Source organism: Pogoniulus pusillus, chromosome 42 (genome assembly GCF_015220805.1).
Source record: "Pogoniulus pusillus isolate bPogPus1 chromosome 42, bPogPus1.pri, whole genome shotgun sequence".
NCBI classification, from domain to species: domain Eukaryota; kingdom Metazoa; phylum Chordata; class Aves; order Piciformes; family Lybiidae; genus Pogoniulus; species Pogoniulus pusillus.
This window is the reverse complement of record NC_087305.1, coordinates 5,645,001-5,666,067: the sequence shown is the minus strand read 5'-3', so window position 1 is coordinate 5,666,067 and position 21,067 is coordinate 5,645,001. Positions and strand designations below refer to the sequence as shown.

At 58.3% G+C, this 21,067-nt stretch overlaps 1 protein-coding gene and 1 long non-coding RNA gene across 2 annotated transcripts; both read left to right on the top strand.

Annotated features, from left to right (window-relative positions):
• The first annotated feature begins 509 nt into the window (after positions 1–509).
• On the top strand, positions 510–2,946 carry LOC135192378 (uncharacterized). The gene is made up of 2 exons (XR_010308977.1): positions 510–1,884; positions 2,647–2,946. It is a non-coding gene; the product is annotated as an uncharacterized LOC135192378 (long non-coding RNA).
• Positions 2,947–4,463: 1,517 nt separating this feature from the next.
• On the top strand, positions 4,464–15,750 carry ATP6V1B2 (ATPase H+ transporting V1 subunit B2). Its single transcript, XM_064175472.1, has 14 exons — positions 4,464–4,611; positions 7,478–7,533; positions 8,213–8,311; positions 9,092–9,185; positions 9,281–9,358; positions 9,445–9,584; positions 9,716–9,817; positions 10,297–10,394; positions 10,686–10,809; positions 11,283–11,433; positions 12,290–12,372; positions 12,461–12,565; positions 12,742–12,871; positions 14,158–15,750. Exons 1-14 carry the CDS (start codon positions 4,503–4,505, stop codon positions 14,298–14,300), a joined length of 1,512 nt encoding a protein of 503 aa, XP_064031542.1. The 5' UTR covers positions 4,464–4,502; the 3' UTR covers positions 14,301–15,750.
• Positions 15,751–21,067: the final 5,317 nt, after the last annotated feature.

Genomic DNA, 21,067 nt, shown 5'->3' with positions numbered 1-21,067 from the left:
GGCGTCACCGGAAGCGGCGTCACCGGAAGTGGCGTCACCGGAAGCGGCGCCGGGGCCGAGCTGTCATGGCGCAGCCTGGGCCCTGCGGGGGCAGTGCGGGAGGGCAGCTCCCGGGGAGAGGCCTTCGGGCGCCGCACGGAGCGAGCTGTTGCCTCTGGGCCCGGAGCCCTGCGCTCCGCAGCGGTTCGTACACAGCGCAGGGGACAAAGAACCCCAGACCCGAAGGAAGGATTGGGTCGGAAGAGACCTTTGAGGCCATGGAGCCCAAAGCTCAGCCAGGGCAGCGCCGCGGCTGTGAGACCGCTCCAGGGGTGGGGACTCCGCCGCCGCCTGGGCCAGGCCTGGACAGCCCTCAGGGGGCAGAAATTGTTCCTCATGGCCAACATGGACCTGCCCTCGGGCAGCTGGAGGCTACTTCGCCTTAACCTCTCTCTTGTCTCTCGAGAGAACAACTCCCGCCTGGCTCCAGCCTCCTTGCAAGGACTTGCAGAGAGCAGTGGAGTCCTCCCAGCTCCCGCAGCTGCTCCTCCCCAGCCCTGCTCTGCAGACCCTTCCCAGCTCTGTTCCTGCATCACGAAGGCAGAGAAGTCTCTGGCCCTAGCTAGAGGTAGGCTTCTCGGCAGGCAGCCCTCCCCAGGCTCCTCACCCACCACCAGGGGGTTGGAGTGCGATGGGTTTGGTCTCTTCTGCTGAGTAAGAAGTGGCCTCAGGGTGTCTCAGGGGGACATTAGAAGAAGCTGCTCCACTGAGAGGGCTCTCAGGGCCTGGCACAGGCTGCCCAGGCAGGTAAACAATGAGGCCTTCTGCTCTGCAGGCAGTGACATTTTGGGGCTGTTTTGCAGCAGTTGGTGTCAGCAAGAAAGCCTTGAGAAGCAGATATATACTTTGGCATTTAGTGCCTTGAATTGCATCTGGCAGCAGAAGTTCACCTGGGAGGCTCCAGAGGGGCCCTGCCAGTTTTGTTTCTTGCTCTAACCATTAGTTGTGGCCAGCAGCCTCCTGTTACCTCCTGTGCTCCTTTGGCTCTGCCACAGTGTGCACATCTGCCTGGGTGCTGCCCTGTGCGGGCCTGCGTGGTCCTGTGCTGCAGTGGTGGACACAAACTGCACTGTTTGTGGTGTGGTTGGTGGGACAGGGCTGGGGAGAGCTTGGGCTGGATGAGCTCGGAGGTCTCTTCCGACCTGGCTGATGCTGTGAGCTCTGGAGAGCTTCAGATCTGCTGAGGTCTGCTGGAGTGCTGTGGTGTAGCCCCAGCCCTGGCAGAGGTGGAGAGCAGCTGGACTGGATCACCTTAAAGGGCTCCTCCAGCCGAGGCACCTGTGCTGCCGGGGTGGGTTTGCAGAGCAGCCAGCCTGCAGAGGGGGCTGACATCGCTCCCGGGGCTGTGCTGCGGGGCCTGGGCAGAGCCCCTTCTCCTCCTGCCCTCACACAAAGCAAACACCTCCTGGGCTGGGGCTTTTATTCTTGGCGAAGCAGGGAAGCAGGTGGGGGAGAAAATCAGCGCTTGGCAGAAGAGGCTCAGCAGTGGCCACTTCAGCCAGCCTCGGGAGCAGTCATCGCACCGCGGCGGTGCGGAGCGAGGGCAGTGCGCCCGGCGGGGCTGCAGGGGCCGCTCCTGGCCTTTGGGAGGGGCTCCTAGGGCCCACTTGATGAATTGTTGTGATCCTCCTGTGCCCCCCACTGGCAGAAGCGTCTGCGTTGTGCTGCTCGGGCTGCAGAGCGGAGAATCCTCTGGTCCTGCTGCCTGTGCCTTACCCGGCAGCTCGCTCAGGGCAGAAAGGAGTTCGTTAGAGAAGTGCCAGCAGAGGAACTGCCAAGTGTGAAGTTTCTCCTGCAAGAAACAACCAAAACAGAGCTGTCAGGAGTGTTTGTGGTGTGCCCATGGTGAGTTTGGTACCTCTTGGCTGCAATACCTGCAGCCCACCGTGCTCCACAGTTGTTAGCAGCTGCTCTCTGTTCTGCTCTCGGGGCCAGGGAGCTGCCAAGGGGCCACTGAAGTGCACCCTCTGTGCTGCTCCTCCCGATGGGTTAGGAGCACAGACACAGCTCCCTGCCTCAGCCCAGCCAAGGAGCAGGGTTTCAAGTGCTCTGTTAGTCACTTACAGCCACAAGGGGTCACAGGAGGGTGCCCAGAAGGCTTTGCCACTTTCCTCCTCTTGTTTTGGTAGCAGTGTTGGATGTCCCAACCCAAATCACATCTTTGTGAGCTTTGATCCTATTCTGTGCTTCTGTGCTCCACAACCTCCCTGGAGGTGTTCAGGACCAGACTGGATGAGGCCTTGAGTGCCCTGTTGCAGTGGGAGGTGTCCCTGCCTATGTCAGGAGGTTGGAGCTGGCTGAGCTTTGAGCTCCCTTCCAACCTAAGCTGTTCTCTGACTCTGTGACCTCACCTGGCAGCCTTCTGCAGCCAAAGGAGGCTGCAGCCATGCCCCTTGTATCGCAGGGATGCTGGCAAAGCTTACTCAGATGCCCTCTGGAAGGCACTTCCATGTGTCCATCAGCCTTCCCAGGCCATTCTCTTCAAGACACACATAATTATTGTGATTTATTGTTATTTGTTTAGCCATTAGAAATATTTGTCATGAATTTCTCTTTCAGTAACCCTATGGAAGTAAAAAACTGCCTTACAGTTTCCTTCCTTGCCAGGCCCAGGGAGTGAGGCAGAGCCAACACTGCTGATGCCAGGAGAAGTGTGAGAGCATCCATGGGCTGTGTTGAGGCTCAGCTCAGGATGAAAATCACTCTTGACCACCCTCCCTCTGGCTCTGTGTGCTGATGGCAGCCCTGGTGAGGTCAGGCCTTGCTTGGGGAGCTTGGCCCCTGCTGCTGACTGGAAGGTGCAGCGAAATGGTGCAGCAAAGGCTCCTGCACCCCCAGAGCCAGCAGCATGACACAGAAGGCTTTTAGATGCAGCCCCCCAATAAAGCTCTTTGCTTTGGTTTAAAATCACTCTCTGCTGATTTCCACTGGACCTGCTGCTTGTTGCCTCCTGCTCTCCAGCAGGCAGATTTGCATCATCCCCTCCCAGGGCTGTTTTGTTCTCAGTCCACCAGGCCAATTTTCTCAGCCTGAGACACTAATTTAGCGCTCAACAGAAATATTTGGAACACAAAATGCTCTGTTTGGAGCAATTGGAGGTTGCCTCCTTAGGCTGCCTTTTAGCCAGGCATTGAATGCAGGTGGAACCAGTTGGCAAAGTGGTGCTGGTGGAAGCAACCCTTGAGGCTGTCACTTCCCGAGTCCTGCTGGCTTGGGTTTTGTTAAGTCCCTTTGAGAGTTAAGAGCTCTGTAATTTGCTGGAGGTCAGGTTGCATTCAGAGGGGAGCTGAATGCTGCCAAAGCCCTGCTGGGTTTGTGTTTAATCCACTCCATGGCATTGTCCCTTTGTCTGGGGATTTTTTGTTGTGTTTGCCCCCTCCTCAGCCAAAGAGTTCTCTGCACCGTGGCTCTCCCCAGCCCTTGCTGCTTTGCTGCTCCCCCAGGCACAGGACTGCAGCAGCTCTCAGAGAACAGAGAGATGTTTTGGGGCTGCAAGGTGGAAGAATTTGGGTTTCTAATGTAAGGTAACTCCGTCTCACTGCGAGGGGAAGGGGAACAAGCAGCAGCTGCTAGAATGGATCCTGTGCAGAGAAACCCTGCAGGACAGCTCTGGTGCAGCTGCGAGACACCAAACGGCAGCGGCAGAGCCGTGCTGAGCTGAGGCAGTGCGGGAGGGAGCGACCTCCACGTGTCCTTCGCACACCTGGCCTAGGGCTGGGGGCACCTGCATGGGGGCCAGGACTCTGCCTTCTCTTTCTTGTCTTCTGAGTCATTTGACCCTTCAGTCTCTGCATCGATTACCCTTCCCTCTTTCCATCCTTCCTTCCTACCTCCCTTTCCCCTCCCTTTTCCTTCCACCCTTTTCCTCTATGGTTTTTCTCTTTTTCTTTCTCTTTCCACCTTTATGTCTTTCCTTTTCTTGTTATTCCTTTACCTGTTCTCCTTTTACTCCACTTTCCCTTTTCCCCCCTCTTTTTCTTCTTCCCTGTTTACCTTTCCTTTCTCTTTCTTCTTACCTTTCCCCATTTTCTCATTCTCCTCTTTCCTATTCTTCCTTCCTTCTTTCCTTCTTTCTTTCCTTCCTCTCTCTCTCCCTGTCTCCCTCTCTCTCTCTCTCCCCCCCCCCCCTATTTTTTCCCTTTCCTCCTTTTTTCCCTTTCCTTTCCCCCTCTCCCGCGGCTCCTCCGCAGCCCCCTGCCGCGCTGCCCGCTCTCGCCGCACCCGCGCACGGTCGGTGTCCCCCCCCCAGCACCGCGGCCAGCTCCCGCCCTGCCCTCCCGCGGCCGCGGCCGGGCGGAGCGCGGCGGCAGTGGGCGGGGCGCGGCGGCAGTGGGCGGAGCGCGGTGGGCAGTGGGCGGGGCGCGGCGGGTAGTGGGCGGGGCGCGGGGGCAGTGGGCGGGGCGCGGCCGGGGCTTATCTGCGCCTGCGCGGCAGGCCCGGCCCCGGCGGCGGAGGCGGCGAAGATGGCGGCGGTGCGGGCGGTCCGCGGGCTGGTGAACGGTGCCGGGCCCGGCGGGCCCCGGGACCAGGTGGCTGCGCTCACCCGCGACTACCTGTCCCAGCCGCGCCTCAGTGAGTGCGGGGCAGGGCGGCGGGAGGCTCCCGGGAGCCGCTGCGGGCAGTGGGCCGCGGACAGGCCAGGCTGGCCCGGAGCCGAGCGGGAGGCTGAGGCCGGCAGCTGGGCCGCGGCTTGGAGCAGAACCGGCCCCGCTCCGAGCGCAGACGATGGGCTGGGGGGGCCGCGGGGCTGCTCGGCGCCGTTTGCGCCTTCCTGAAGGCTTGGATTAGTCCCCCGCTGGCACCGGGAGCCCGCGGCCCGCTGGGTGGCACGGAGCAGGTGGCTGTGGGGAGGGGGCCGGCAGGGACCGCAGCTCGCCGCGGGGGGCGGGAGGGGACGCGGAGTGCGCTCTGCGGAGCGGCGTTGAGCAATGCGGTGAGAAGGGGAAATGAGGCAGCAGCCTTGCGGGAGGGCAGCGCAGCCTTTGCCGCAGTTCCTTTCTCGCGGCTCAGCAGGGGGAAAGCCGAATCTGGTTGAAGGTTCATTTCTCCCTGACCTAAACGGTGCCAGTCCCTAGCAGGTGGTGGCCAAGGAGCTTCTTTGCCCTGGTGTCTCTGACAAACGTCAGCTTGGTTTGAAAGCCAAAAGGATCCTTCCCCTTGCGGCTCCCCCCAGGCTCATTGCTCTGCTCTGGCTGGAGCCAGGAGGGCTTCGCTTTCTGCTCGTGGCTTGCAGTCTGGGTTTTGGCTTTTGCCCACACTGGTGTTGCTTGCACGCTGGGTATGAAAAAACTGTCAGTTGCTGTTGCTTTGTCGTGGAGCAGTTTGAGCTGGCTGCAAAGTGGGGGTTTGAGTTGGTCGAGAGCTGCTGTGCAGGGAGTGGATGCTGGCTGGAGTCAGGCAACTCTGCAGGTCACAGTGGCTGTGGTTGGGAAGGACCTCGGAGGTCATCGGGTCCAGCCGTACACTGGGTCTGGCAGAGGCAGGGTGGCACCATGTCTGGGTGGCTTCTAAATACACCCAGGGATGGCAAACCCACCACTTCCCTGGACCTCTTACAAGGGCTTCAGTGCTAGGAAGAGGAGCAGTGGCTTTGAGCTGGAGGAGGGGAGATTGAGGCTGGAGAAATGTCTATAACTCTCTGAGGGCTGGGGGTCAGGAGGGGGGGACAGGCTCTGCTCACTGCTCCCTGGGACAGGAGCAGCAGCAGTGGATGGAAGCTGCAGCACAGGAGGGTCCAGCTCAGCACAAGGGCAACTTCTTGGCTGGAAGAGTCCCAGAGCCTGGCACAGGCTGCCCAGAGAGGTTGCAGAGTCTCCTTCTGTGGAGCCTTCCCAGGCCTGTCTGGATGTGTTCCTGTGTGCCCTGATCTGGGTTGGATGGTTCTGCTGTGGCAGGGGACTTGGGCTGGATGAGCTCTTTGGGTCCCTTCCAGCCCCTGACATATGTGAGCCTGTGGAGATGAGAAAGAAATTCTTTCCAGTGGGGATGGTGAAACACAGGAACACTTAAGGACAAAGCAAGGAGTGTGAGCCCTTTGCTGCTGGCTGAGGAGGAAGTATGCTCATGAGACAGTCATGAGATGAAATGGTTTGCTCCAGGTCAGGTTTTCCATTTCTTGGGGGCTGCAGGCACTTGGAGTCTCATCAGAGCATGGTGCCTGTGTGCTCCTCCTTGCTCAGGTGGAAGGAGCAGAGCCAGTTTGTGCCTCTGCTTAAGACTTTCAGGGTGTTCAGCAGACTTGAGAAGAGGAAAGCTGAGGAATAGGAAATGCAGCCTCAGCCCATCCTGCACACCCCTGACCCTCAGGCCTTATCTGAGGTAGTTTTGAGTGCTGCTGATGAGGAGATTACATTGCAACAGTTGGAGGGGTAAACACCACACTGTTGACAGTTGAGACAACCCCAGGGTAAGTGCCAGCCTGGCGTGGTGCCAGTGGAGTTTGTGACCTTTCCTAGCACCACTTCTCCCTGCCTTGCAGTGTGCCCAGAGCCCCTCTGCTGGTCTGGGAATGGCTTCTCTTGCTCATTCTGCCCTGGCAGTGATTAACAGGCGCTCTCCTGGGTGCTTCTGCTTGTGACCCTGAGCAAGCTGTGACTCAGTGTTGCTGTGGTCCGTAGCTCAGATGATGCTGAGCTCTGGCCAGCTTGCTCCTGGAGCAGAGCAGGAGGCAGAGTGAGGAATTCAGGGCAGAAGTTGTGTGTTGAGCTGGTGGCTTGAGCTGCTGATGTTTAAGACATGAGCCCTCTGCTGAGCTGGCTGACTGTGGCCTTCTAGAGTGTCAACCCTTAAGATGAACAGGATAACTCGGGGCAGGAGGAGTTTGGCTGAGGTGAAATTCAACCTTTCACAGGGCAGTGCATTGCCTTTCTCTCAGGAGACGGGAAAGCTTTGGGAAGCTTTCCAGACCCCACAGCTGAACTGCAGAAGCTTTGCTGATCAGCTTTGGGAGCTCAGGATCTGCTGGCTTTGCTGAAGCCTGGCGTGGGTGGCTGTGGTGTCATGGAGCAGAACACCTCTTAGAGTAAAAACCCCAACTGCAAGATGGGGATTTGCTGATGTTAGGATCTTCTGGCCATTGGTTGGAGATAAATGGCAGTGGCCCCTGCTGCTTCACAGAGTCTCAACCCTGCTTGTGAAAGGTCTTGCAGCTCTTTGTTTTCCCTAGCTCCAGACGTCAGCTCTGCTCTGCCCTGGCGTTTCTGGTGGCACTCAGGCGCCTGGGTCCAGGCTTGCAGAGAAGGCAGTGGCAGTATTGTGGTAGCTCAGGTGCTGTGAATGTGCCAGCGACACAATCCAGGACCTAAACCTTCAGAATCAACAGAGATGGTTCAGAACTGGACCCCAGATCTGCCAAACAGGCTGGTGACAGGAACTGAACCTGGGAAGCTTGGTGGGGGAGCTCTCGGCGGTACCTGACTCGGGGCTTGTTTTCTTCCAGCTTACAGAACTGTGTCAGGTGTGAATGGACCCCTGGTTATCTTGGACCAAGTTAAGGTAAGGGCTCAGCCCCTCAGGCAGGAAGCTGTTGGAGGAAAGCTGGGACAGGTGGAACCCAGCCTGGGAAATCTGTGGGTCCGCTGAGCTCTTCCAGTGCCAGACCCATCGATGACTGCTGCGGAGCACTCGGATTTGTGACTGGTTTGGGTCTTGATGCTTTAATTAATGTAAAGTAGAGGAGAGTCCATGGGAGAGTCTTGCCCACATCCATGGGAGAGTCTGGAGGGTTTATTGAGACTGTTGGGGGGCCCTAAAAGGATCCAGTGTTTGATTTTTACCAAACCCCCCAAGTGTGAGCACACAGAGGGCACAAACCCAGCACTGGCTTCGTTCTTGACCTCTGTCAGCAGACCAGAAGTGCCCTGTGAGTGGAACTGTAAACCCTTTTGGCTTGCTTGCAGCTTACTGCTGAGGACAAGCAACTGAAGCTGTGGGCAGACCAAAGCCAACTTTGCCAGATGCTTTCCCTCACTATTTCAGGACCTGGACAGCTTCTGGCCAGGGCTTTCTGCAGCCTACAGATCTTGTCTGCTGTGGAAGGAGTTTTGTTCTGAAGTCAATTTCCAAAGTAGTTGAGTAGTTGCTAAGCTTTAGCTCGTTTGAAGCTGAGAGTTGTTGTTTCAGGGCTGTTCTTCTGGGTTTTAACTCTTTCACCTTCTTTCCTGCTCATCTTCAGTTTCCTAAGTATGCAGAGATTGTCCACTTGACCCTTCCTGATGGCACAAGGAGAAGTGGGCAGGTTCTGGAAGTCAGTGGCTCCAAGGCTGTGGTTCAGGTATGGGCAGGGAGGGTCTCTTGTTGCCACAGAAGAATGTTACTAATGATCATGTGTCTGAGCCACCTCAGATCTACCTGGGACATAGAACCAGAGAAGTGTTTTGGCTGGGGAGCCCTTTCAGTTCTTCCACTCCAGCCATTTTCTGACTCTTCCAAGGCTGGGGCTAAACCATGTCTCTCAGCACCACAGCTCCAGGGATGAGGATTGAGCCACCTCCCTGGGCAGCCTGGTGCAGGCTTTGAGGAGCCTTTCAATGAAGAAGTTTCTTCTGGTGTCCAACCTAGGCCTGCCTGTGGCCAACTTAAGGCCATTTCCTTTTGTCCTGTCACTTGTTACTAGGTACAAGAGACCAACCCCCAGCTGGCTCCAACCTCACTTCAGGCAGTTGTAGAGAGCCAGGTGGTCACCCCTCAGCCTCTTCTCCAGGCTGCATACCCCCAGCCCCCTCAGCCTGTCCTTACAGCAGAGCAGCTCCAGCCCTTGGTATCATCTTTGTGGCCTCCTGCTGCTGGGCACACCAGGACTGGACATCTCCAGTATTTCTCCTAAGCTGCTCTTCCTTGTTAGTCCTAACAAGTGGCTCCCTGGTGGCCAAGGGAGACCAAAGGAGTGGCACCAGTGTGGCTGGGTCATGAAGTCACTCAGTGAGTTCTGTTTGCAGTGGCTTTTGCCCTGCTGAGCTGCTCTTGCCCAGTGGCTGGGCAGGCTCTCAGGTCTGTTTTGCAGGGCACTGGACTTTCTCTCATGTGTTTTTCCTTTCCTCTGCTCTGGTTCCAGGTGTTCGAAGGCACTTCAGGGATTGATGCTAAGAAGACATCTTGTGAGTTCACTGGGGATATTCTGCGGACCCCTGTCTCTGAGGATATGCTTGGTAAGGACCTTCCTCTTCCTCTGAGGAGTGACCAGGCTGACCTCACACCGACCTCTTGGCAATTTACATCCTGATTTTATTGCTCTTTCTTGCAGGCAGAGTGTTTAATGGATCAGGAAAACCTATAGACAGAGGCCCCATCGTTCTGGCTGAGGATTTCCTCGACATCATGGGTATGTTCTTAATCCAACTCTGCTGAGGTCTTAGAGGCAAATCTGACTCCTGAGTGCAGTAAGATCTCCCCTCCTGACTATCCCAGGCCAGCCAATCAACCCTCAGTGTCGTATCTACCCGGAAGAGATGATCCAGACTGGCATTTCTGCCATTGATGGCATGAACAGTATTGCCAGGGGACAGAAGATCCCAATCTTCTCAGCTGCAGGCTTGCCCCACAATGAGGTGAGTGCCCAAAGCTAAGCCTGTGGTGGTTTGTATTCCACTAGTGTTAAAAAGTGAACTGGAGTTGAACTCTAGTCTGTGACAGCATCAGGTACAGAGAGGAGCTGAAACCTGGGTTCTGTCCTCCCCAGATTGCAGCTCAGATATGTCGCCAAGCTGGCTTGGTGAAGAAATCCAAAGATGTGATGGACTACACTGAAGAGAACTTTGCCATCGTGTTTGCTGCTATGGGAGTAAGTCAGGGTGGGTGTGGGCAGTGGTGCTGGGTGAGAAATGAGTATGCTGAGAGCAGCTGGAGTGAGACCTTGGAACTGAAAGCAAACCATGTCCTGAGCTGCAGCCAGCAGGGCAAGTGAGAGGGTTCTGCCTCTTGGCTCTGCTGAGACCTCGCCTCCAGTACTGCCTCCAGTACTGCCTCCAGCTCTGGTGTTCACAGCAGAAGGACACAGAGCTGCTGGAGTGAGGCCAGAGGAGGCCACAAAGATGGAGCAGCTCTGCTATGAGCACAGGCTGCCCAGGAAGGTCTTGGCTGCCTCCTGCCTGGGGGTGTTGCGGGTCAGGCTGCATGAAGCCTTGAGCAGCCAAGTCTAGCTGAGATGTGGCTCTGCCCACAACAGGGGGTAGGAGCAGATGAGCTCCTGGGTTCCTGCTCTGTTAAAATGGAGCAACCTAGAATCTGGCCTGGGACTGATGCCTTAATCCTGTGGTTTAGGTGAACATGGAGACTGCTCGGTTCTTCAAGTCTGATTTTGAGGAGAATGGGTCCATGGACAATGTGTGTCTGTTCCTGAACCTGGCCAACGACCCAACGTGAGTACTTGCCCTCTCTTGGCTGGCAAGAAGCTGATCAGAGTGTGGGCATGGCCCTTTGGGGCATGGTTTGAGTGCTGTGCTCTTAGGTCTCTTCCAACCAAAACCTTCTGTGATTCCAAGTTGAAGCCTCAGTGGCACCCTGCCAGCTGTCACTGGGGCTGGCACTTAGCAGCAGAGTTGATGGTGAAGTGCTAGGTGCTCCTGGCAGCTTCCCAGACGGTGTGCAAGTGGTTGGAATTGAGCCTCCAGAGCCGCTGGCATCACTGCTGCCCTGCTGCTCTCTTTCAGCATTGAACGCATCATCACCCCACGCCTGGCCCTGACCACAGCCGAGTTCTTGGCCTACCAGTGCGAGAAGCACGTCCTGGTCATCCTGACAGACATGAGCTCCTACGCCGAGGCGCTGCGGGAGGTGCGGGGCTGGGCTGGGCTGGCTGCTGCCGCGGGGGGGCTCTGGGTGGAGCCTGCTGCTCAGGCTCCTGCACTTAGCGTTCAGTGGTGTTCTTCAGGAGCCTCTCGGGTCACTGCTTGCCCAGGCAGGTTGTGGAGCCTTCTGGATGTGTTTCTGTGTGACCCTGCTCTGGCAGGGGAGTTGGGCTCTCAGATTCACAGAGTGGGTTGGGTTGGAAGGGACCTTAAACATCATCCAGTTCTAGCTCCCTGCCGTGGGCAGGGACACCTCCCATTAGCTCTTGCTCCTGATCTCCCTTGGCGTCTTGTCTGGTGGCTGTGACATCCTAAGAGGGCTCTGTGTGGCTGTGTATGGAGGTCAGCTGCAGGAGGAGAGGCTTTAGGCTGCTGGCTTGGCTTACTGGGGGGAGCCAGCAGGGCTGTAGGACTGCTCTGACTGGTTGGAGACCTCTCTCTGTGCCTGGCCTGCCGCAGGTGTCAGCGGCTCGGGAGGAGGTGCCTGGGCGCAGAGGCTTCCCGGGCTACATGTACACAGACCTGGCCACCATCTACGAGCGCGCCGGGCGCGTGGAGGGCCGCAGCGGCTCCATCACCCAGATCCCCATCCTCACCATGCCCAACGACGGTGAGTGGCATCCTGGGCAGCGGCGCCAGCGCTCCGCGGGGCAGGCCCCTTGGGCTGGGTGCGCAGCAGGGACGGAGACTGGCCAGGCTTCAGCCCCGGGTCCTGGGTGCTGCAGCCCTTGGGGCCTCCAGGTTTCCAGCTTGGGTGCTGCAGCCCTTGGGGCCTCCAGGTTTCCAGCTTGGGTGCTGCAGCCCTTGGGGCCTCCAGGTTTCTTAGGTTCATAGAATGGGTTGGGTTGGAAAGGACCTTAAAGCTCATCCAGTTCCAAACCCCTGCCACGGGCAGGGACACCTCCCACTGGCCCAGATTGCTCAAGGCCTCATCCAGCCTGGCCTTGAAGTGCTGTAGGGAGGGCATTCTGTGGGAGCAGCAGGACAGTCTGTCATTCCCCAGCAGCATGAGGTCTTCACAGGACGTTTTCTTTCTCTGCAGACTCAGTGACCTCCTTCTGGACTTATTTTATCACAGAGTCATAGAATTCCTTATGGAAAAGACCTCTAAGATTCACAGCCTCCCTGGAGGTTTCCATCTCGATGTTGCCATACTTGGCTGCCCTCTGTTGCTAACAAAGTGATTCCAGGACTGTTCTCCAGCCCTGTCAGGAGTGCTCACAGCTGCAATCTGTACACCTCAGAACATGGTTTAAAGGCAATGGTTGGACTTGACCTTAGAGGTTTTGCCAGCCCAAACAGTTCAGTGACTCTCTAAGAGCCCCTTAGTGGTGCATGGAGGCGTTAACTGGTGGCATTTCACTTCAGAAGTCACTTAGCTGCAGAAAGAAGCCCACTTCAGTGCTAGAAATGGTACAAAGGGCTTGAGAGCTGTCACCCCACTGATGTATTTTTTTGGCCCCCAGATATTACCCATCCTATCCCTGACTTGACTGGGTACATCACAGAGGGGCAGATCTACGTGGACAGGCAGCTGTACAACAGGCAGGTGTGTGCCACACTGCTTCCAGCAGTCACCTTTCCTCCCTGCTGTGTGAAGTGCCACCGCTGAAGTGCTTGGCTGTCTCTCCCTCCAGGTTTACCCTCCTATTAACGTCCTGCCCTCCTTGTCTCGACTGATGAAGTCAGCGATTGGAGAGGGCATGACCAGGAAGGACCATGCGGATGTGTCCAACCAGCTGGTAGGTCAGCAGCACTTGAGGCAGAGGTCTGCTTCAGATGTGCCTGTGTCTAAGGGCAGCCTCAATCCAGAGCGCTCCTGAGGCGGCTCTGAGTGTTGAGTGAGACCCTCTGAAGGGGCTTGGAGCAGGCTCCTGGCTGCCCGAGGTAAGAGCCGTTGTGCTTCCACCCCCTCTAGTACGCCTGCTACGCGATCGGCAAGGATGTGCAGGCCATGAAGGCGGTGGTGGGGGAGGAGGCTCTCACCTCGGATGATTTGCTCTACCTGGAGTTCCTGCAGAAGTTTGAGAAGAACTTCATTGCTCAGGGTAAGGTCCTGCTGGGTGCAGAGTGGCCATAAACCCGTGGAAGAACAGGGAATGCTGTGTGCCTGGAGATGGCTTCTCCATCGCTTTATCCCCCAGGACCAACCTTTGAGGGGCCTGGGCTTGATTCCAGCGGAAACGGCACCAAGTCTGCCTGGGCCTTGGTTTCCAGTGACCCCTGGAAACATTCCAAGTCTGCTTGGATGGGGCTCTGAGCAGCCTGACCCAGTGGAAGATGTCCCTGTTCACTGCAGGGGGGTTGGACTGGGAGCGCTGCAGGGGTCCCTTTGGGTGCCCTTCTGACCCAAACCATTGTGTGATGCTGTGGTGTATCTCAGTTGGGTCTTGCTGACCTCCAGCCCTGTGCTTCCACCACCTCCACGGGACCAGCTGTGGGGGGAGTCCAGCTACTTCCAAGTACATTTAGCTACTGGAGAGGGGAAGGGATGGTATGGGAAGGGCAGGACCTTCCTGCTGCCCATCAGGGACCTCCAGAGTTGTTTTTTACTGCAGGTGGACATGGCCACCTGACTACTGGCCTTGCTTTTGTCATCTGCAGTGTCTTCACCCCCTGCCTCCTTTTGCTTTGTCTGTAAAGCCTTGGGCTGGGTCATGTCTCACTTCTGCATCAGTGAAGTGTGAGGGTGGTGAGGGCCTGGAACAGGCTGCTCGGAGCTGCTTGGTGCCCTGTTCCTGGAGGTGTGAAGGCCTGGTTGGACAGGGCCTAGCTGGAGGTGTCCCTGCTTACTGCAGGGGTGTTGGCCTACATGACCTTCCAGGTCTGTTCCAACCCAAACCATTCCATGGTTCTCAGCCTGTTTGAGAACTTAACCACCTGCAGGTCTGGGAGATGCACAGAGATGGTGGGAATGGAACAGCTCTCTTGAGGGGAGAGCCTGAGGGAGCTGGGGCTGGGAGCTGGGAGAGGAGCCTGAGAGGTGACCTCAGCAATGGTTGTAAAGGTGCAAAGGTGAGTGCCAGGAGGCTGGAGCCAGGCTCTGCTGGGTGATGCCAAGGGGCACTGGGAGGGAGCTGAGGCAGAGGAAGTTCCATGGAAACCTGAGGAGGAATTTGTGCCCTGTGAGGTGGCAGAGCCCTGGCACAGGCTGCCCAGGGGGCTGTGGAGATGTCCAAAGCCTGCCTGGATGCGCTGCTGTGTGCTCTGCTCTGGGTGCTGCTGCTCTGGCAGGGCTTGGGCTGGCTGAGCTTTGGAGGTGCCTCCCAGCCCCTGGCACTCCGTGATGTGCCTTGTCCTGCCCCACACTTCAGCCTGGCCTTGCTTCCCTCAGGTCCCTACGAGAACCGCACTGTTTACGAGACCTTGGACATCGGCTGGCAGCTGCTGAGGATCTTCCCCAAGGAGATGCTGAAGAGAATTCCTCAGTCCACACTGGCTGAGTTCTACCCTCGAGACTCCACTGCAAAGCATTAGCCACAGCTTCATCTCTCAGCCCCCTCGCCCTGTGAGATGCTCTTTGGGTTCCTTTCTCTCACGTGTTGGTGTTTACTTGTCCCCTGTACCACCACACCCCCAGGGGAGGTGACATTTTGTGCCAGTGCTCCACACTGATACCACTCTTTAAAATATCCTTTCCAAAGCCTGCTTGGATCTTCAGGAACAAAGCAGTGGTGTTTTAGGCCAGCTCTGTACCATGTGCAATAGCTCTCCCCAAGCTGGCTTGGCCAACTGGACCTTTTGGAGGCGTTTCAAGGCAGTGTCTTGGGTTACTGCCACGAGTTGCAGATCTTTGCCTACAGACCAGGGCAGGGACATGGCTTAGAGAACAGAGCAGAAGTTGACTTCCTCTTGTCCTCAGCTCAGTCCCACCACACAGATGGCACTGGGCTGCCCTGCTGCTGTGCCTGGAGCCCAGGCCAGTGTGTGGGGAGCCTCTGAAAAGTGCTCATCACTGATTTGGTTCTGTTTTAGCTGTGGCTTAAGATCCTTCAAAGTGTTCAGGAGCTGCTTGGTGCTTCTCCACCTGCAAAGGGGCTTTGCAGAGGTCACAGGCCAGGGGGTTGCCACCTGAAGGTGGCGCAGTCAGGCTTCCTGACTAAATTAGGGGGTTTTAATTGAGCTACTTAACCCTTTTGTTGTTTTCCATTTGAGCTCTGGAAATGCCAGAGGTAGAAACCAGCAGCTAAAGCATCCTGAGATCAGTGTCCCCCTGTGGGTGGTTGAAGGCTTTGTGCTGCTACTGAAGGGGCTGAGATGAGGCAGAAGCTTTGAGGTGGCACAGTGGTGCTGGTGGGAGGCCAGCTGCTGAGGCACCTCTGGCAGCAGCTGATGTGACAGGAGGAAGTGAGGTGCTGTGTGAGTGGATATATTGAACTCTGCTGTAAAACCTGCTCCAGCTGGCACTGGCTCCTGAGTCCTGCTTGAAGCTGCTGTGGTTTTACACTCCAGGCACAGATGTGGCCAGCCAGGGGCCCTCAGCATTCCCAAGCACCACGACCTTGGCTGGTCAATCTGCTGTTGGTTTCCTCAGATGGTTCAGGTGAGGCTCCAGGCCCAGTGCTGTAGGCTTGCTTGCTTCTCCCCAGGCTTCATGTAGGCTAAGCTCTGGTCTGGCAAACCAAAGCCTGTTGCACCTCCCTCTGCTCCCTCAGAGCTTGTCTAGGGAGGTGCTGGCATGGCTTGGGTGCTGGTGAACCGATTCCAGCTCTCCCTGGTGTCTCCTCTGTGCAGTTCTCTGTTGTTTGTTCAGTGTTGTCCCTAACTTGGACGCAGCAGCAGCAGCTTTCTCCCAGTGCATTCCAGCCTAAAGCTGTGTCAAGTCTTTCTTTTCTCTTGAGGTAGGGAGAGGAGGTTGGAAGTGTTGGCATGAAAAATACTTTGATGTAGAGAATAAATAAATTAAATATGGAAGGTGTTGAACAAAGGTGGAAGCTTTTGTGAGTCTGTGGCTGGAACCAACTTGAGGCCTTTCAACAGTGTCCTCTGAGAGGCCTTTTAGATGTCCTCTGCTGCCTCTGTCTGCATGCACAGAACCCAGCAAAGCTCCTGACAGCTGCCGGTGGCACGGCAGAGGAATTCAGTGTGGGCAGTTCAGAGCTAAGGGCAGTCTGCTTGCAGTGGTGTAAGGGGGACCAGGCACAAACTGGACCATCAGAAGCTCCCTCTAAACAGAAGGAACTCCTTTAATGGGAGGGTGCTGGACCCCTGGAGCAGACTGCCCGGGGAGGTGGTGGAGTCTCCATCTCTGGGGTCCTTCCAAACCACCCTGGATGTGTTCCTGTGACCCTGCCTTGGCAGGGGGCTGGGACTGGATGATCTCCAGAGGCCCCTCTGACCCCTGCTGTTTTGTGAGAGTTCGTAATGTGCTGAGAAGCTTTTGCACTCCCGGGGGCACCGGGAGGGGTGGCTGGAGAGCTGGAGGCTGTGCCTGGTTGGGGTTGGTGCTCCAGCTGCAGGCGTGGGGGCACGGTGCTGGCGGAGGGGAGGGCTGGGGGTCAGTCACGGGTAGAGGCTTTGCCAGGAATGCAGGAGGGTAACCTGAGAGCTCCACACAGTCTCTGGGGCTCAGGAACCTTCAAAAGCTGCTTGAGGAGGAGCTCAGGCAGCTGCGGGCTGGGAAGTTCTGAGTGGGGTGAGGGGGCTGAGGGGGATTGTTCAGGTGTTCTGGGCAGCTACAGTGCCTGCTGCCAGCTCCTCACCACCAATCCACTTGTAGAGCTGCCTGCAGCCCCCTTGCCACAGGCTCTCCCTCAAGGCAGAGTCTGGACGCAGGACTGAGAGGCCAAAGGTCAGTGAGCTCCTGAAATCCTTCGGCAGGTGACAGCTTTGGGGACGAAGGTGGGGCTGGGGGAGCTGAGGGCTGCCGAGCAGGGCAGCTGCTTCCCAGGGGAGACCTGCGAGTGGCTCCTGGGAAGTTGCTGCGCCAGAGCAGAGCAAAAGGAGCTGGGAGAAGAGTCACAGCGCTTAAGCTTGGCCAGTGTGGAGCCAAGGGCAGTCTGCAGCGGTGCCCGGGGCAGGACAAGGAGCAGTGGGCACAGACTGGAGCAGGGAACTCTAAGCTCTTTACTTTGGGGCTGGTGGAGACTCCATCCCTGGAGTGCTTCCACCCCCACCTGGCCATTGCGATCCGGAGCAAGCTGCTGCGAGTGCCCTCTGGGCGATCCCCCGGGGTCCCTGCCCACCCCCACCGTGCAGGAACTCTGTATGGGAAGGGGTGGGATGAATTCTGGGGCTCGGGGCAGGCTGGGGAGCGGCTCTGACACACAGGCAAGCCCTCAGCGGTCGCGCACCGAGGCCAGGCGAAGCCCCGGGATGAAGAGTGCGAGTATGAAGGGTGCAGGCGGCTTGGAGCTGGAGCAGCTGTTGGCAGGCGCAGGGCAGGGGCTGGGCTGCCGTGAGCTCGGCGCTGGATGGAGCTCGGCAGCCGCGCAGCGGCACTGCGGGAGCGGGGATGGAGCCTGCTGCCGCTGCTCGGCTCCGGGTCAGCCCTGACGCCGCAGTCCGAAGGCTGCTTCAGCTCCTGCAGCGCCTGGGAGGGGAGGAGGATTATTTTCCAGCTAAGCGCTCAGAGAGCAGGGCAAGAGCTGCTCCAGCTGCTCTCCGGCCCGCTGGAGCCCGCAGTGCAGGCAGCGATGCCTTCAGCGCCCGCAGGCAGGAGGCTGGCGGTGACCCCACTGGGCGCTGGGGTGGCGCTGGCGCTGGCTTGCTTGGCTCGCTGGGGTCAAGGCTGTGCTCACAGGCACACACTCAGCCTGCTCTGCCCCTTCATCTCTTACCTGGGGGCTCTGTTCAGGGAGGTGTGTGTCTGGCTGGGCTCTGGAGGCACCACGCAGCTCTGCCCTGCCCCCTCTGCTCCCTGTGCTTGTGAGCATGAGTGCCCAGGCAGTGCCTGCACTCTCCATGCCACCCTGCTCCTGGCTGGCAGTGACTCCTGCTGGGGTCGCTGGCACTGCTCCCCTGCAGCTGCAGAGGCTTAAAGCAGGGCAGAAATCTCAGCCTTACAGAACCATAGAACTGTTTGGGTTGGAAAAGGTCAAGTCCAACCCTTCACCTAGCACCACCGTGGCCACCAAACCGTGGCCCCAGGTGCCATGGCCACAGGTTTCTTGAACCCCTCCAGGGATGGGCACTCCACCACCTCCCTGGGCAGCCTCTGCCAGTCCCTGACCACTCTTGCTGCAAAGAAATTTTTCCTCATCTCCAACCTCAGCCTCCCCTGGCACAATTTCAGGTCCTTCCTCTTGTCCTTTCACCTGGTGCTAGGGAGCAGAGCCCAAGCCTCACCTCACTGCAGCCTCCTGCCAGGGAGCTGTAGAGAGCAGTGAGGCCTCCCCTCAGCCTTCTCCAGACTAAACACCTCCAGGGCCCTCAGATGCTCCTCTTGAGACTCCTTCCTGCTGGATCCTGGAGCAGACTCATCTGCCAGCCCTGGCACAGGACCGTGGTCACTGCACCCAGGCAGGTCCCCGGCATAGAGCCAGAAGCTGCCAAAGCCTGATCCTGGCACAGGGCTCTGCAAGTGACAAGCTCCAGCTTTAGCTCCTGTCAGCCAGAGGCCCCGGGGCTGGCTGCAGAGTGATTGGGTCAGACACAGGCTGCCCAGGGAGGTGGTGGAGTCCCATGCCTGGGGGCGCTCAGGGAGTGTGTGGCTGTGGCACTTGGGCACAGGGTTCAGTGGCCTTGGGCTGCTGGGCTGCTGCTTGGGCTGGAGGATCTCAGAGGCCTCTTCCACCCCTCATCATTCTCTTTCAGTGCTGAGCTGGGAGCAGAGCCCTGCCCTGGCACATGAGCTGGGGAAGCAAAGGGGCACTTGTGGCTGGAAGGGAGGGATGCCCCTTGGTGCCTCTTGGGGCTGGGTGTGCCCAGAGCAAGCAGCTCCTGCCAGGGTGCTGAACAGAGCCGCCGAGGTCCCGTGGCATGCAGACAGCAGGTACCAGGCTCCGGGGGCTGTGCTGATCTCCCAGCTGCTGCCTCCCTGCTTTTGCCGCTCTGGGCTCTGGAGCTGGGTTGGGGTTTTTGTGTGTCCCTTTTCGGCGATGACTAATGAGGACTGCCTGGGGCTCCTTCCTCCCCCTTCCCAACTGCCCTCAGCCACTCCGCTCCCTCCCGGCAGCACACGCCAGCTGTCAGCTCCTTTAGGCAGGGAGGAGAGCAAACACTGGGCACGTTCCCCCCTTCCTGCCCCCTGGGTTTGGGCTTGGGGCTGGCAGATGTAAGGCAGGGCAGCAGGCCGGTGGGGGAGAGCTGCCGCGGGGCAATTTGCACATCAAAAGCAGCTTTGCCTCTGACCCTCCCTCACCCTGCGAGCAGGAGGTGGCTTGGTTTAATTGCTCTTTCAAAGGCGGCCTTGGTCTTGTCGCTGCTGTGATTTTAGGTCTGACTCTGCTTTACCCCCTCCCCCCTCCCCACCTCACCCCCAACGTAGCCAGAAACTGGTGCAATGGCACCGGGGTGTGAAAAAGAAGATGCAAATCAGCTCCAAGACAGAGAAAAGCTGATTTGCATCCTCTGATTAGCTCAGCAACTAATTCAAGCTCCTTCTGGCCAAGGCTGGTTGGTGCTGGGGCAGCTGGAGCAGAGCTAACTCGGAGCAGACAAAACAGAGACCCCAGGAACTGGGAGGGGATGCACAAACTGCTGCTGCTTCTCCTGCTTTGCCCCCCAGCACCTGGCACAGCTCTGCTCAGGTGCTTCTTCAGAACTGGCACCACCTTTATTGTGTTCGGCTTCCCCTGGGTGCCCTGATGCCCCCTGATGCCATCAGGGCTCCCTGCTCCTTCCTCCACGTGCCCCCTCTTGGGCATGAAGCAGCAGGGCTGGGCTGCCCTGGCCAGGGGCATCTTCCCCTGCTGAGCTTCCACAGGATCACTAAAACTGGAGAAGCCTTCTGAGGTCATCCCTTGCAGCCATCAACCCAACCCCACCGCGGGCACCAAACCATGCCCCCAAACGCCATGGCCACACTCCTTGCACATCTCCAGGGATGGGGACTCCACCCCTGCCCTGGGCAGCCTGTGCCAGCGCCCCTGGCACGACCTAAGATAGCAGCCAGCTCAGAGGGCTTCTCCTGGCTGCCTTCCCAGCCCTGGGAAGGGCTTGCCCGTGCCAGCAGCACCCTGCAGCCAGGGAGGGTGACGGTCCGAGGTGGAGTGGAAGAGAAGGTGCAGCTCAGCAGAGTCCCTGCACGTGGGCTTCCATCTCCTGCCTCCTCAGCAGCCTTGGGAGGCTCTAAAAATAGCCTCCGGCACGCCTCGGGCAGCGTGAGCAGAGCCGGAGCTGCCTGCAGAGTGCGGGCAGGAGCTGGCTGCTGGTGCCCGGTGCCCCTTCGTGGAGCACAGAGCAGCTCTTGGGTGTCCTGGGGACCCCTCACCCTGCACTGCGGTGGGGTGAGTGCCCTGTGGCAGCGGCAGAAGAGTTGGGCTGAGGACTGTTCCCTGCAGGTTGAATGCTCCCCCTCGTTTGCTGCCCCTCGGCTCCCCCTTTACCTCCCCCTGCAGCCGCCAGCTCAGGCAGTGCAAGCAGACTCCAAGTGGATTAGCTGTGGGGAAGAAGCAGCTTGAGCAGCCAAAACAGCTCCTCCTCGGGCCGGCTCCAGCGCCCCGCTCTTATCTCCGCCTCGGCAGCTGCTGTGTCCCAGCTCTGCGGGAGGTGGAGCTGCGCATGGGGAGCCGCAGCCGCCTGGGGCTGGGGGCTTTGGGGTCTGCGGGGCTGGGATGGAGGTTGGTCCCCCCTGCAGAGCGGGAGGGTGATGAGCCCTGGGATGTGGGCTGGGAGCAGAGCCAGGCAGATTCTCTGCCCCCCTGATGCCTCTGAGCTGGCTCATCTCAGCTGCAGGGCACAGATAACGCCGGGCACAGACAGGGGCAGAGGGGAGGATGTCCTCAGAGGGGACCTTGGGTGCGATGTGTAAGTGGGTGAGGGCTTGGGGGGGAGTTCCTCATCAGCCAGCAATGGGCCCTTGTGGCCAAGAAGGACAATGATCTCCTGGAGAGCATTAAGGAGTGTGGCCAGCAGGGTGAGGGTCTCCTACCCCTTTACTCTGCACCGGTGAGGCCACAGCTGCAGTCCTGGGTCCAGTTCTGGGCTGCTCAGTCCAAGAGAGAGACAAGAACCTGCTGGAGAGAGTCCAGCAGAGAGCCATGGAGCTGCTGAGGGTCCTGGGGCAGCTCTGGCAGGAGCAAAGGCTGAGAGCCCTGGGGCTGAGCCTGCACAAGAGCAGCCCCAGAGGGCATCTGAGCTGT